This window comes from Labrus bergylta, chromosome 24, assembly GCF_963930695.1.
Source record: "Labrus bergylta chromosome 24, fLabBer1.1, whole genome shotgun sequence".
Classification (NCBI taxonomy): Eukaryota; Metazoa; Chordata; class Actinopteri; order Labriformes; family Labridae; genus Labrus; species Labrus bergylta.
In genome coordinates this window covers 12,760,780-12,776,458 of record NC_089218.1, presented here as the reverse complement: position 1 = coordinate 12,776,458, position 15,679 = coordinate 12,760,780, and the positions used below count along the sequence as shown (strand labels likewise).

The following is a 15,679-nucleotide window of genomic DNA, read 5'->3' as shown; positions in this document are numbered from 1 at the left end:
ATAATGCAACTCAAACAGAATGTTACATTCAAACCGGATTAAGTAGGTGTCAAGTGTCTTGGTGTAGTCAAACTGGCTGCAATAATATCTGCAGTTTGAACCAAGAAAATGTAGTCATCTAGTTGGTAGGGATCCTAAATGATAATCCTTGTGCTTCCCCTTAACCAAAAGTTGAGATGCAGTGCATGCAGAGTGAACCCAGAGTGAAAAAAAAGAAGGTTTTTGTCATCTCCTGTGCCTGGAAGTGTTGCCATTCTGCAGTTGTAGCACTCGTCCAAACCGCTGTGCACTTGTTTCACCAGCGATATCATCTAACCTAACGACTCTTAACTGGATTTCTTTGTAAAGCCCCTTGTGTGTTGTGAGAAAGACATACCCTATCAGCGGACAAAAGGCCTATTCAGGTGCAGTAGTACTCTGGATAACTCACAAACGGGGGACTGCAGGGGTAACATTTCACTTTCTCTTAGCCACGGGGAAAAGGTCAATACCCGAGGGGGGCCTGGCTCCCCTCTCTGCCTTCTGCTGAACCACCACCGCTCATCCACCCCGGCAAATGCGGTTGACTCCAGTTACAGAGTGATGTCGCAGCGGGAGTGGTGCACACACGGAGTAATAAACCCCCTACGTCCTACATTTATAATCACAGGAAAATGGGAGAGCTGAGTGTCTGACCTCCCTTCCCTTTGATCTGCTTGATTATATTCCATTAGCCAAGCAAAGTGCTTTTTTTCCCATGGAAAAAGTGTCTTCTATGTCTCTTTTCTAACCCAAAACTTGAATTTAAAGGAGAAAATATAAGTAGAATGAGGAAATAGGAAACAGTTTATTGTGTAATGATTGTGAAAACTGATTTAAACTGTAACTCTCGGGGGACGTGGCTCAGACTTTCTCGCTCCATGTCCTATTATTTACAGTGAGAAGGCACACTCAGAGGGAAGAACAAACACCTAGCTGTGGGAGTGTCACCCACCTGGGGGAGGGGCTACTGCCAAAATCTCCAAACGGCCTGTTCGAGCACACATTTTCTGAAAAGTGGAGCAGGGAAAATAAGGAGCGGATGAACTTTTCCTCATAATTGTGTTTTTTTTTGTCAGGCTATGGACACCATTAGTGTTATAAAAAAAACAGGGTAAAGTGTATTTTGCATACTATGTGACCTTTAACTACTATGAACATAGAAAGGAAATACTTGGTGCACAATTACCTTTTCTCCCTTTTTCCTGTTTTCTGTGAGTTATTCAAGGTGTATGTAAATAACTCTGTGAATGCCACATTTGAAATCTCCATGAATAGGAGTTAGATTGAGACTGACATGTACCTGAGGTCACCTGATATAGTACCAGGGGTCTATCCCCAGCCTCTCTTCATACTCTGGACTATTGAGAAAGAAACCCTGAACTGAAATTCCACTACAAACAACAAAGAGCTGTATTGCACCACCCATGATGACCTGTTTATTCAGCTCTATAATTTATGTTGCAGGAAGGCTGGGCAAGAAACTTCAAAGGGAGAGCCCAAACTTTTGAACATCTAAAATCCTACATCAAGCAAGAATAGGACAACAAACCTTCTCTCAAACTGACAGAAACTGGTCTCTTCAGTCCCAGCTTCTTTGAAATGTGCTGCTGGCATCCAATTTTTAATGGGTACATTATTTTCCAAAAGCAAAAAAACATCTCTCAGTTGCAACATTTGATATGTTGCCGTTGTGATCAAATAAATATGACGTTTCAGTTGAGAATCATTATTTTTTAAAGATATTTTTGGGACATTTTTGCCCAGCGACAGTTGGGAGAAGAGAGCGGGGGACGTCGTACAGCAAAGGGCCGAGGTCAGATTTTAACCCAAGGCCACAACGACAAGGACTATAACCACTAGGCCACCAGCCCCCCATCACATTCTGTTTTTAAATACAGTTTACACAACGTCCCAACATTAAGGCTGTATTCTGTTCTTTTTGGGACAGCAGGGATTCTTTTGCAGCTTGTTGACTCAAGAGAATAAATCAACCATCAAATTCTTCAGTGCTGGTTTTGAATGTATAAACTGACATAAACAGTTCATACTCAAACCCTCAGAGCTGAAGCTTTCAGTGAGGGTTAATGAAGCCTTCCTTGGCAGGAGAGAGTGTGTGTTGGCCGACTTACGAAACATGGTGTTGAACTGCTGCGGGTTGAGGTTCCACTTCCCCCAGGGCGTCTTGTGACCCTTGGACTGGGCGTAGTGGGCATGGTTGAACTCTGGCTCCGTTCCGAATGAATCCAGCACCCGCAACATGCACCTAGGACGTCACACAACAACAAGTATGAGTACGAGCAGCTAAAAAAAACAAGTTTTTCTTTAATGCCATAGTGTGTACTTCAATTACGTTTGCTTTTAGCTTGCAAAGGAAACAACATTGTAAATCATCTCTACACAAAGAGACTCAGTGTTGTTTTATCCACTGCAAGAAAATCTGCTTGCACCTTGTGTACAGGTTCATAGCAACAGGAAAAATGGAGCTAGAGTGAAACAATAAACAATTTTATTACTCTTCTCCACATAGCAGTCCAAAAAACAAGCTTACAGATATTCCATTTTTGTTTAGTGAAAGGAACTAAAGTGATAACACACAATACAGCATTTAAAGCCAAAGCTAACTTGCAATGGCCGTCCCTAGATGGGCCTTTAAAATGCATCAAACTCAACAACAGATACAGAAAAAAACAGAACCGAACAAGCACAAGATTAAAAGCCAGAACAGTACAGGATATGAACTATTGTACAATGAAATAAAAACAGGAAGAGCAAGATCGTACATGACCACAAGACTCAGTCCTCACACACAAACTTACAAGTCTAAGTCCAGTTTGTAAACTTGTTGTTGTTCCTACAGTAAATGGAAAGTAGTGTGCTTAGCTTAGCTTTTAGCTCAAATAAGAAACAATCACAATGTTTTTTTCATCTTGAGAATGCTTAAATAGTGTAAAATGAGTTATGCATGGGGTTCACTGATGAGAAATAAGTTATATCTTTGTTAATTATTACATGTTTATGTTGTGAATTTCATGGCCTGTAGTTGAGCCCGACCGATAAATTGGCCAGCCGATAATATCGGCCGATATTAGAATATCCAGTAGCTATCAGTATCGGCTAATTTTATTGCAAAATATTACAATATTTAATCACCAGTCAGATAGCATATCATTAAAGTTTCATTGTGTGACACCAGCAGTTCTTGGTCACCAGCAGAGGGTGCTATATGGATCACAACAAGCATCATCATCTCCAGAGTGTCAAGCGGTGAGGCACGCATACATGCACAGTTACTTTCCAGTTGAGTGGCCATCTTGTCATTGTTATACTGTACTACATCTTTCCCACAAGTGTTTGATAACTCCATTTAAGGTATCAAAGCAATAAATGTGTAAATGTATATTCATCTATCTCTACAGATTGAATATAGAGCTAAGAAAGATATATCCCAGTATCCATATCGGTATCTGCCCCAAAAATCCCATATTGGTCTGAGCCTTAGTATTAAGAATGAAGGCATAGATAGTAGTAGAAAATAAATACTTGAAGAAAAGTTAATTCATCATTGTGTAAAATATCAAACAGCTCCATAGAGGATCATGAAACTGAACAATAGTAGCTCCATCTCAGACTGAGAGATCCGCTCCGGTGGAGGTGTGAGACTGTGAGCTGAGTCATAGGTCACTGCATAGAATTAATTAAACCCAAACTAGAGGAACTCTATGCACTGCATTCACTCACTTCTGCTTTGATCATGTTTTATATACCCTGTCCGTTTTTGTCTCTTTGAATGCCATTTTTTAACATGTTGACTCGGCCCCAAAATTACTAAATGTGTCTCTTAATTCCAAGCACTTCTAATCCTTAAATTATTTTTCTTCTTGCAAACCTGAGCCGAGGAACATTATTTTCTTGTGGGGGAAATTAAATTAAGCGACTCCCACTTTGGAGTTCACGGTAGAATACTCTGCATTAATCATACAGTAATGGGAGGGAGCCAGGTGTACACAGACACATTTCCACACACAAGACATCTGCATCTAGAAACCATCCCTCCCCTCTTAGCAACCGTCTCAGCGCCCCCGGGCAGATGCTGAGCAGCCGCAGCTGGCTGTGTGAATGGTAAAAGGCCCAGGGAGAGCTGGGAAACACATTCACCATAAGGAAACTTTAGACAGAAAGCAGAACAACAACAACATGCCATCTCCACTCACTCTGGAGAAAAACAACCCTGTCTCCTGTCCCCAGTAGATGCATCCTCAACAGATGGGGGGAGTGCTGTTGGAGTCATAACATGATGTAGACGCGGCTGCAGCGAGGCCAAGTCCAAGTGGGAGTGGGAGTCCTAATGTGGCAGGAGCTGACGCTTTCCAGCTCAACAAGTGTGCACTTAGTGACACCTTGCTGCGGCGTAACAATCGAGCGCAATGCCGAGTGGGGGATGTAGCTTCCAAGTAAAAGTGTATTTTCACAGAATCCGACTGAAGTTACTCCATATGGTTAATGCATAACAAAAAGTTCCTCTTCTCCCATGAGACATTAGCAACTAACAAAACGGATCCACATGGGTCGTTAAGGATCAGTGGTATCAGATGAGGGAATCTCTGTTATACATGAATCTATTCAAGGGGTCTGTTCTGGTCCCTGAGGGGAAACACAACAGCTGGATGATGAAACAGAAAATGAGTTGACGAGCTGTCATTGGGCTGAATTACTGCCCACAGACTTCACGAGGACACCATGGGGGAGCAATATTCTGGGATATGTTATTGATTATTTTATTGGGATTGTCATCCATCTAATGAAGTATTTCATTGGTGATGCATTCTAAGGACTTTGGCATGAACTCTGTTATCAAATAGCGATAAATCAGCAATGATAAAATGGTTGATAAACTTAAACTTCATTGTACTTCAACTTGTTCAAATCATTTGAGATTTCAGATTGCTCACTTTTATTATTTTGATTGACTTAAATCCCTTGTCTTGTCTTGCAGCCAATGGAGCACCTGCAGCATCCTTAGGAGAAATATTAGCATAGCTTACTAGCTAGCTAAAGCAATGCAGTTATAGGTGCGCTTAATAGCTCAGATAGCTCTGGGAGATAAAGTGATAGGATTATTATAGCGATATCAATATAGATATAAGAAATGTTCGATGAAAGTTTGATAGATTTAAACCTGTAGTTACAGCATCCAAACACTGGGGAAGGGGGGCGTTAAAGCATCTTTAATGAAAAAGAGAAGAAGAAAAGTTGACAAACTGCCAATCATGTCACAGGGAGATGGATATGTAGGCTTACAGATGTTTAGGAGGGGAATGGAAATGTTCACTCAGGAGCAAAAACCAGCCTTTAAATTGAAAAGAAAGATTCAACAGTTATTGCGATAATTACGATATCGACTGATATGAACATTTTCATCATATCGCCCAGCCCTAGTCTCAAATGTGCCATTTGTTAAGAGAAGCAGCTTTAGCCTAATTTATTATTGAATCATAACACATAACACACAACGGTAATTTGCATATTTCAGTGCATTATGTCAGCGCCTGTCGCAGGGGGTAGTTTGGCTTCACTTTTCTTCTTACAACAAAAGGAGACTGAGATGCTTTGTGCATATTTATATAAAGTCAATGGATGGCATTTGTCATTCATTTGTCCATTCATACACATTCAGACGCTACAAAAGCAGCGTTAGAATCTAGGGGTTAAGTGTCTTGCCCGAGGACACATCGGACATGTGGCTGAAGGAGCTGGGGATCGAACCCCTGACCTGCCGGTTGAGAGATGATTAACTCACTGAGCCACAGCCATCCCGAGTGGAAGTGAAGCATAATTTAGCCTGAGGGATTCAGTGAAAGACCCCCTTTTTCAAACAGTTTGTGCTGGCAAAGTTATCACCATTTACCGCACAACAATGCTGGAACTGAGAGCTCAAGGTCTATAAAAGTTTTCTTCCATATCTGACAAAAACATGAGCTTTTACATGTGATCACTGCGGACTGACATCAACCCAACAATAGACCGCCTGTGTAGATAAATAAACACAGTAGACGAGAAGTACACAACCATGTGCGAGCTTTGCATACCTGAAGTGTAAAGTCAAAACAAAGTTCTTGGCAAAAGATAAGACAGCCAGAGAAGGGATGTGAAGCATTTCTGTATTTCAGTCATCACCAGAAAATGCAGAACTGCTTCAGACTCTCTGCAGTCTTTGACATTGCACTGCCGAGATTAGGTTATTGGATGAGAGGATTAAATGAAATAGAACAACAGGGAATCATTGGCTCAAGTTTATACCCCCGAAAACAATAGCTGAGAGTATTCCCACTCCTCTGGAGTAGTGTGATACAGTGCTGGAAGAGAGCTTGCAAAGAGACTGGGGAAATAACAAAACACATTACTCATAAATGGGCCTGACAGGCTTGGTTGCTTTGTCGCTTAACGCATAATAAAAAAAACAACAACCTAGAAAAACAGGAACAATATCGACACAGTTTATTGTTTCCGCAGCTTTTTTTTTTTTATTTGGAGTGATGTGCAAACAAATCTGGCATATTCAGCCCATTGGATGTGTTTTCTCGCTGACAAAGAGACGATTGAAAGCTTTCACAAAAAAGGATTCTCAGGCCTCATTTACAGGAAAGGAGAAGTCAAGTTGACAGAAAGGCTAAGCAGGGGGACCTGACGGGGTTATAATTAGTAAAGGGAGAAACTTAAAAATGTACAGGCTCAAACTGCAGTCAAGGTCCTTTTTTTTCTCCACAAAGCTCCTAGTCCGAGGTCTGACATAAGCGATCTGAAATAATACAGAAAACAGCATCTGGACCTTACATTACGCTCGGAGGCTGAATCAATTTCCTCGGGGCACAAAGGGAGCGGATGCAGTATGAGGTGTTATGTCGCAGACAAAGAAAGCCTGGTGACAAGGAAGAGGAACCAGCGGGGCCATTAGTGCCCCCCAGACTTATTGTTCCTTCTCTTTTCCTGTCTGAGCTTTTATTCAAAAACAATCCAGGAACGTCTCATATGCAGTCCTCGGCGGAGCGATCAGACTTGGCAGCTGAAAAATATCAGACGTTACTGCGGCCTTTTGGGAGTTTTGCGGTAATGTACGAGCATAAAATAGACCCGCTGTCACACCGAGTGCCAGACAGGCCTCGACCTCGAGAAGCTGTTAAACCACAGTTTGCAGCACGGGGGGAGGGAGGGGGGGGAAGTGTTAGAAAGAACTGTACAAATGACTGAATTAGACGAGTGACTTTGAGGACAGTAAAAAGAGGAAGGTCCTAGCTCAAACAAAGAGAAACAGTGCAAGATAATTAACTGCCAAAAGCAAGGTTTTGAAAGAGACGAAGCAAAAAACCTGCCTGGATAAATAACTGATAAAAATCTGAACACAGCAGCCAATCGTTTCAATTTGTGTTGATTTGGCAGAGCCTTCTAGTCACTGGCTTGACTGCCCGACACAATGAGAAGGTTTTTCTTATTGTGCAGACCTTGAAGAGTTTGACTGAAGGAGTGCTTTCACACATGCACAAAACTCCTGAAAAACCTCCTGAAGTTTTTCGGTTTGACTCAGGATTTTTTTTCCCTCCAGGCCTCCGTAGTTAATTATCTGCTTGAAGGCGGTGGTGAGCTGATTTGAAAACGCAGCAGGAAAATCAACTGCAATGGAGCAGGAGGGGGAGGTGGTGCTAATTTCCTGCTAGCGCTGCACAACAACAGAATGTCACTTCGTCCCCCCCATTGGTCCAACAGGACAACCAGACTGAAGGCTGAACATCACAGACTGAGTAAATGTCGAGGCTTGAAACAGACGTCTGAATAGTGCTACAGTGACATGCTGATCAACAACATACATTTTCAGGTTCATTAAAACATTGACGCACTTACTGGTAGTGGACCCAGGCAGGTCCCAGTGTCTTCTTAAACTGGGTGAGGCCTACAATGTCGATGTAGATGAGCTCCACGATTTTGTCGCCCTGGGTCGGGCAGCTGGACTTGTTCCCCATGACCTTGCGCATGATCCTAAGGGTGGAGAAACTGGAGTTATTTTACTTCAAAGCTCTTTTGAAGGTCACATATTCTCCTCCTCTTCTTCAGTGTAAATAAATCTCAGAGCTCCTCAAAACATGTGTGTGAAGTTTCTTAATAAAAATACACTCTGGTCCTGTATTTGATCATGTCTTTAAACCCCTCTATTTCAGCCCTGCTCAGAACAGGCTGTTTCTGTGTATGTACCTTTAAATATGTAAATGAGCTGTGTCTGACCACGCCCCCCCTCTGGAAGGGCTTGGGTGTCTCGTCTTTCTCGCTCCATGTCCTATTGTTTACGGTGAGAAGGCAGACTCAGAAGGCAGAACAAACACCTAGCTGTGGGAGTGTCACCCACCTGGGGGAGGGGCTACTGCCCTTTGTGATGTCATGAAGGGAAAATCTCCAAACAGCCTGTTTGAGCAAACATTTTCTGAAAAGTGGAGCAGGGAAAAGACGGAGAAGATGGACTTTTCTTTTAACTGGGGGGTTTGTAGACCGATTAGGGACACATGTTAGAGTTAGAGGAACATGGTAAAGGGTATTTTGCATATGTGTGACCTTTACGAAAAATTAGCAAGTTGGCAGGTTAGCTAACTGGAGACGATCCTTTTAACCATTTACTGTTAGGTCAGATATGTTGAACAAGATACAACATCTACTTGAGGTCAATGCACTTTGACCTTTTGGCTGTTTTAGAAATTGTATCTGAAACCTTTCAAAATCTTTTTGTAGTAGATTTTTATTCATTTATTCTACTCATTTTAATAATTTATACTCTTTTCATAGTGAGGGTATAACAAGGAAGCTAAAGGCCGGGATAAATTTGACCTAATGTCACCCCTGATGTGGATACAGTACAGAGTTAGCAAACCGCCAACCCACAGGAGCTTCATTTGGTTACCCTTAGTCAAACAACCTGGTACTGTGAGGTTGTTTGTTTATGCAAATGAACAAACAAAAAAAAAGGATTAAAAGTAAGGTGCCGCTTTGACTCCAGGGCCCGATTGAATTTGCCTATAACCAAACGCAAACAAAGATGGTGCGGAATGGTTTCTTTGGTCATTGCAAACAATATTATAAGAGTGGTTAACCTTGAGAAGGAAAACACTAAAGTATACAGAACCTTCAAATCCTTCTTTAGAGCTCCTGTGAGGAGTGTTTGGTTTGTGTCAGTTTTGGCGCCCCCTGTGGACAAACTTTTATCTCTTCTGATTTCTGACAAGAATCTCATCCTACTTTCTTTTAACAGTCAATCTTTACTGTGGAAAATGTCAACACATTCTGTTTTGACACCTAGCCTGCAGCAGTGTTTGCATACTATTAATTACTATAAAGAAATCATTCTTTTGGGGTGCACATGGCCTAGCTGTATGGACGCTACAAGGGGGTGGCCTGGTCACAGAGGCAACTATATCAATTTAATTCCATGTAACAAAACAGCTAAAAATTCATCGTCATTGGTACTGACTCTTTGAGCTCAGCCAGCGAGGCCGAGATGCGAACATCGTGACCCAGCAGGTACAGCGTCGTTATGAGGTCGCTCCATTGGACCAGCTCTCCCAATGGGCCGCCGCTGAAGGCGTTTTCTGCGATCTTGAAGCCCGACTCCTTGGTGAGCAGGCCCAGATGCACCAGGACCTGATGGAAGGGAAAAAGGGTACAAAATATGAATCATATGTTCAACTTTTCCCCCCTGCACTCTATTAGGTGCACAGTACTTGGAGCTTGGAGAAACATGCAACTTCACTTAAATATGACCACACACACACTCACAGTGGATTTTCAGTTGCTGAGGGGGAACACTGTGTTCTGCAGAAAGTGTAGGAAGTAATAGACGGCTTTGTTTGAAGTGACCGACGCATTTTTCATTTATGACAGCCAGCCTCAGTCCCAGAACACACCAGTGACGGATTAATATGTGCGGATTAATATCCAAAAGAGATTAGCGGCTGAAATAAAAACCTGGCTTTGAATGTATCTGGACTAAGAACGGGGTGTTTAATTATATGCTGAATAGATTAAACAGAGAAACAGAAGACCGAGGAGGTGGATAGGTAGGACGTTAAAGATAGATAAACAGATGGCTGGATACAGGTTCTGGTTTCTTCTTGCATCCTCCTGCTTTGCTGCTGGGGGATGCTGCTTTGCATCAGCACCAAGGTATCATGGGAATGGGAAGTGAATTATTCACAAGGCCGGTTTGGAAAGTGTGGAGTACATTATTCAGTGCTGGGAGCTGCTGCCAGCTTGGGACACAATTGAATATCCATGTCAGTCGTCTACCACTGCCATCTCTCCCCTGGGCAAAAGTGGGGGCGCTCAACAAGTGTGAATAAGTGTGTGTTTGAGTGAGTGTGAGTGTGTGTGTCTACCTAGGGCATGAAATTGTGCAGGCTAAGGAGCTGTTTTCAGAAAGTTTTTGACAGGGTTACTTTTCTCCTACTCCAGGAAGATGAGCAATAAAATTCAAGCTCTATTTATATTCAGGCGCGATATTTTTTTGACTTCTACAAAAGGGAGCTGCACTTCTATAATTTAGCTTTTTTTCCTGTTACTGTGGTTGAGAGTGTGTCATAGCTGATTTAAGTAATAATACAAGACTATTTGAAATATTAGGGTTAGGGTTAAAGCTGTCACTAAAATTAGGAATGTGTGATTTTTTTTCCTCCAGTAGATGTCGTCCTTCAGCACCAGCATGAAACCAAAACATCACCGACCACCTCCCCTCGCGTTCACAGGAAGGGGTAAAAGCGGACGAAATTGACCGTAGCTATAGCTGCCTGTGAACTGCATTGTTGTGCTAGCATGCTAATGTTAGCGCACTGAAGTTAGTTTGTAACTTCACATTGCATGACGACATACTCAGAATGACTGTTATCTAAAAAAATAAGCAATGATTCCTATTTTCTCTAGTTGTGACTAAAACTGTTTTTATACACAAGGGGAGGAATCAGGCGTCCAGCGGGACTCGAGCTTCCCACTCATTGTCGATAGTCATGACTCAGAGAGATATTGACATGAGATTTACTATATTGATGTGTAAAATGTCGCACATTTTTCCTTTAAAGCTCCTCTGAGGAACTTTTGGTTTGCGTTGATTTTGGCGCCCCCTGTGGACAAAACATACCCCTTATCTCTTTGAGAGAAAAAAAAAACATATAGAGGCCCAAATCAGCAATTTGCTTAACATAAAAAGGTGATACTCAAAGAATCTTATCCAATAAAAAAAAAAAAAAAAGTCTGTTCAGGCAGCGTGCTGTAACTGACACCTACCCCACACCAGTGCTTTCAGGCATTAAAAATAACTTCATAGAAATAGTTCATCTTGTCAATTATGGTTCTGTTGGCTTTTGCAGGTCGTAAAGAGGCATCAACATTTATTTCAGTCTGTTTCATGAAGAGCTAAAAAATTCTCATAGTAGCTTTAAGTTTTCATGTAATATTTTGGTGTGTGAGATTAATTTACCTGAAAAATACTCTGGAAGAGTGGAAATGGCCAACTGAACGTTTTTTTTTGTTTAAATAAAAGTGCAGCTGTGATAAAACAAACAAGCATTTATGTAGCAGCAATATGTCTACTAAATAGCGTCCAAATGCATGTCATACAACCGACTGCCTCATTGATTCCGTCTCACTTCCTTTCTCGGGTGTGCCAGGATTTACTGCAGCATGCTATTCCCACCTTCTTCTTCCTCCGTCGCCTGGCCAGGTTCTGCTTGGCAGCCAGCGAGCGGATGGCACTGACCCACGGCTCAGCCATGCGCTTGATCCTCAGCATCATCCAGCGGAACTCCTCGCGCTGTGACATCACGCGGTAGAGCTCGTTGAAGCTGGTGCGGATCTCGGCCTGCACACGCGCACACGCACACAACAAGAAAAGAACAGTAAGAAAAAACAGTAAGAAAGTAAGAGTTAAAGAGAAAAAAAAGCAGAGGTGTACCAGAATGCTATATCCAAGGCAACCTCACATGCATGTCTGTCTTTTTGACGCTTCTGCTCTGTTCTGCCGTTTCAAACGGCATACAGCCAGTAAGAACATTTCATCTCCATACATGCATAGTCACAGTGTATACGCTTCAACTCAAACTGATTTATTATCCTGTTGTTTGCTTCCTTTACCTTCAAAAAACAGATTTTTCTTCCAACTGATTTGATCACTTTCTGCTCCTCCCATGATGCATACCCAGAGGGATCTTTAAAAATTAATCCAATCGTATTTCAAATCTCAATATTGACAACTTTCCAAACGGCCTAGGGCTCTACTCTTGGAAGAAGACGCGTTGAGAAGAGCTGTAGTGATAAAGCTAAGTGACAAGGATTTCTCCAGTCCACACCTTAGATTTGCAGATACATTAAATGGAGAGAGACAGAACAGGAAAGGGTTAAAGATAATGTCTGGATGTTTTTTTAACTTCTATGTGTACTATTTTTTTTCTCAGAAAGCTCTCAATAATCACTCAAGCTGGAGTAAAAAGGATTCTGTTGAATGGATAACAACCACGATAAAGCATCAGATAAATCCCAAAAGAAAATGATACATCATGGGAAGCTAAAAATGGGCTTTTGTACTGACAGCGTGTGTTTGAGATCTCTCCTTTGAGAAAGAAACTGAGGAGTAAATCTGGAGAGGAGAGGAGAGGACAGAGAAGAGGAGAGGAGAGGAGAGGACATAACATTAAAGAGGATTATGAGGTGAAATACTAAAACTTTACATTTAATATTACAGATGTTGAACTTGACTCATGATAAGCCTGAAAATAAGAACGTGAAGCCGTGATTTGGCCGGCGTCGGCGAGAGGAAGACAAATCGAGCAAAGGAGAAACCACAGTGCCATTACCAGCTGCTAAGGTGGCTGAAAACGGGGCCGTTGCGAGGCATTAGCATCCCTCATCACGACAGGAAATCACTCCCACAGACTCAACCTATTAAAATCTGGGGCCCTGAATTAAAATCTCCAAAGCCTGTCAAATGGCCTCCCTCCCCCCCACCACGGAGGGCTCAGCGGCTGTTGATGCATCCAGCGAAAGGGGATGAAGAGTGCTTAATATTGATTCACCCGCAGCACAGGGAGCGGGGCTGAGGTGGACTGTGAAGTCGCCTGCCCGCCCCGGAGAAGAAGCGCTCTAAGTGGGATTTGAGTGAGCTGCCGCATTGGCAGGGGATAGAAGATAATTATTCCAGATTTGTCCCAAGGTCCCGTCACTCCGGCTTCGGTCTATGAGAACTGATCGACTCTTTCATTTCACATGCCACTGAGGCACGTCGACACCGTGGGATCCACTTCAGCCTGCTTGCTCATTTTTTGAACATTGAGAGGGCAAAAACGTCCTGCACAGTTACTGATGTTTGATCACACTATAGTGTTTCTTAAAAAATAAATATTACATGGCATCATGGCAATACATGTGTCTCCACATTAAGGACTTCAAGTACTCTGCCCTCGTACTCTGTCTGGACTCGGAGCAAGGAGGATGTCGGTAGAAGGTAAAAGTCAAAAACATGGGGAATATCGTATAATTTGACAAGAGCGGGGGGGGGGGGGGGGGTTGTTCTGGGCGGCCACTTGCTGCTGCTCAATGAAAACAAACAATTTAAAATACCGCCAGCGCTCCGTTTAAAAAATGCTAGGTGGACACTGTTCCTCACACTATATATCTGCTTGACAAGTGTTTTAACGGCTCTGCTGCATCTATAAACATCTTAAAACAGGCGTCATTAACTCCCCCTCAATTTGTCACTTATTGAGCCACTTTGTTCCGGACGATCGCCCTGTCTCCCCCCCTGGCACTGTAGTTGTGACTGATAGAATGAATATTAGCATTTCAAAGTCTAGACCCCGAGAAGAAGTCAATCCCATTTTGTAAGATGTCACAACAACCATGTCTTATTATTTCCAATACAGTCACTTAGATGCAAACTTTGACACTTGTAAAATCTAATCTGACACCCCCAATCTACAGTTCTACAATTCATTTATCCGACAAACATCAGAGATTAAGAACACGAGCAAGGATCTAGAGAGGAGGAAACAACTACATTAAGGGCAAAACTAAAAGCTTTAAGACCGATCGCACACTCAGGTGCTGACAGGCAGCAAAGCAAAACATCAATAGCTCTTCTTGAGACTTCTAATCAGCACCAAAGCCACCTAAAATATCGTCCACATCATCAATATCATTAAGTGTGTAGGGGGTCTTAAGGTTTTTCTTAAAGGTGTAAAAGGGGCTCCGGAGATCAAATGGAGATTTGGTAGTTCGTTCCACCACCAGGGGGCGACAGAGGAGAAGAGTCTAGGACCCTGTTTTGAAGATCATGAGACATGAGCTGTTGTGCTGATTCGTTTTGGATCATCTTCAGGGGTTTGATCTGCCAGTATGGAGAAGTTGAACCGGTCTGTAGTTTTCAACCTGGGCTGGCTTGAGTGTGGGTATTTTGAGCAGAGGGGTAACCCGAGCTTGCTTGAATGCAGTAGGCTTGGGGGTGGGGTGGGGGGGGGAATTAAAAGCATCAATAGTGCTTTAAGTTTCCATTTCAAAGCCTGCTGAAGGACGTTTCTCACCTGTCCTCTCCTGTCGATTTCTTGGGCTATGGTCTTTGTCCTCCAGGGAAGGCGAGGACACCAGTTCTCCACCTATGAAAAAAACACTATTTAGACTTCCTGAAATAAGAACACAATGCCTGCTGCAGATGACTGCCAAGGGTGCAAATATTTGTAGTACATTTGATTGTGTATAAAGTGCATTTGAAGTTTGGATTCCAGGCTGTTTGACACGTTGAGTGAGTTCTGCAAATGAACTTGGGAATTTGGGTCAAAGACAAAACAATCTGAACTGTTGGAGTGGATTCCCTCCTGCGTGGAGATATTTCTGTGCCGAACAAGAGAACTTCATTTGTGATTCATCTTTTAATTTGCTCGCCGTCGCTGCAGCACTTCATTGTCAGATGCTGCCTCGCGGAGTCAGTGTCTGTCGCTCATTGTTTCAACACAGCTCCAGTCTGACTTTTTGTCCGTGTGCAATTTGATGAGACACTGCCGCCATTTTTTTAATTTCCCCCCCCTTGTTGAATTGTACACATCCTCATTTTCTGCTTCCCTCTTTCAGCATTTGCTTCCTCTTAAATCGATCATGATTGTTGTTTGACCACTGAGAGGCTTCAGGAGAAGAGCTGTGTGTGTGTGTGTGTGTGTGTGTGTGTGTGTGTGTGTGTGTGTGTGTGTGTGTGTTCTGCCTCTCTTAGCAACAATAGACTAACTGAAAGGTGTGTGTTTTTTTACTCATCCTAAAACCACAACACACACGAATCATGGAAGCTCAAGCCTGACCTTCTGCAGTTGACATCTATCATGATATGCTGCCCTCTGTGGTTTGCCCCCCCTTTGCAAGGTTAATGCTGTGGCGGACGAGCATGAATTAAACATGGTGGAAGCCAGGCTGTGTTTGTGTTTTCCGAAAGAAAAAAAAAAAAAAAAAAAAAGAACGGACCACAATGGACGGAGAGACGGATCGCAGCCGTTTTCCGAATGGAAATACATGCCTATTGCCATGGCAACCGCTGTACCACATGACCCAGGAGAGGCTGTTGGATCAGCAGGATGGAAACTTCCAGAGAGATGTAAAG

At 42.7% G+C, this 15,679-nt stretch overlaps 1 protein-coding gene across 2 annotated transcripts in view; it reads right to left on the bottom strand.

Moving 5' to 3' along the window:
• The window catches only part of mgat5 (alpha-1,6-mannosylglycoprotein 6-beta-N-acetylglucosaminyltransferase), a 92,196-nt gene that overhangs the window by 34,237 nt on the left and 42,280 nt on the right, over positions 1 to 15,679 (bottom strand). For both annotated transcript variants that reach the window (XM_020651729.3, XM_065951711.1), the window contains exons 6-10: positions 14,619 to 14,690; positions 11,741 to 11,905; positions 9,527 to 9,696; positions 7,915 to 8,049; positions 2,151 to 2,284 (exon numbers count right to left, since the gene is read on the bottom strand). In XM_020651729.3, coding sequence (XP_020507385.1) covers positions 2,151 to 2,284; positions 7,915 to 8,049; positions 9,527 to 9,696; positions 11,741 to 11,905; positions 14,619 to 14,690 — 676 coding nt within the window. The remainder of the gene's footprint in view (positions 1 to 2,150; positions 2,285 to 7,914; positions 8,050 to 9,526; positions 9,697 to 11,740; positions 11,906 to 14,618; positions 14,691 to 15,679) is intronic.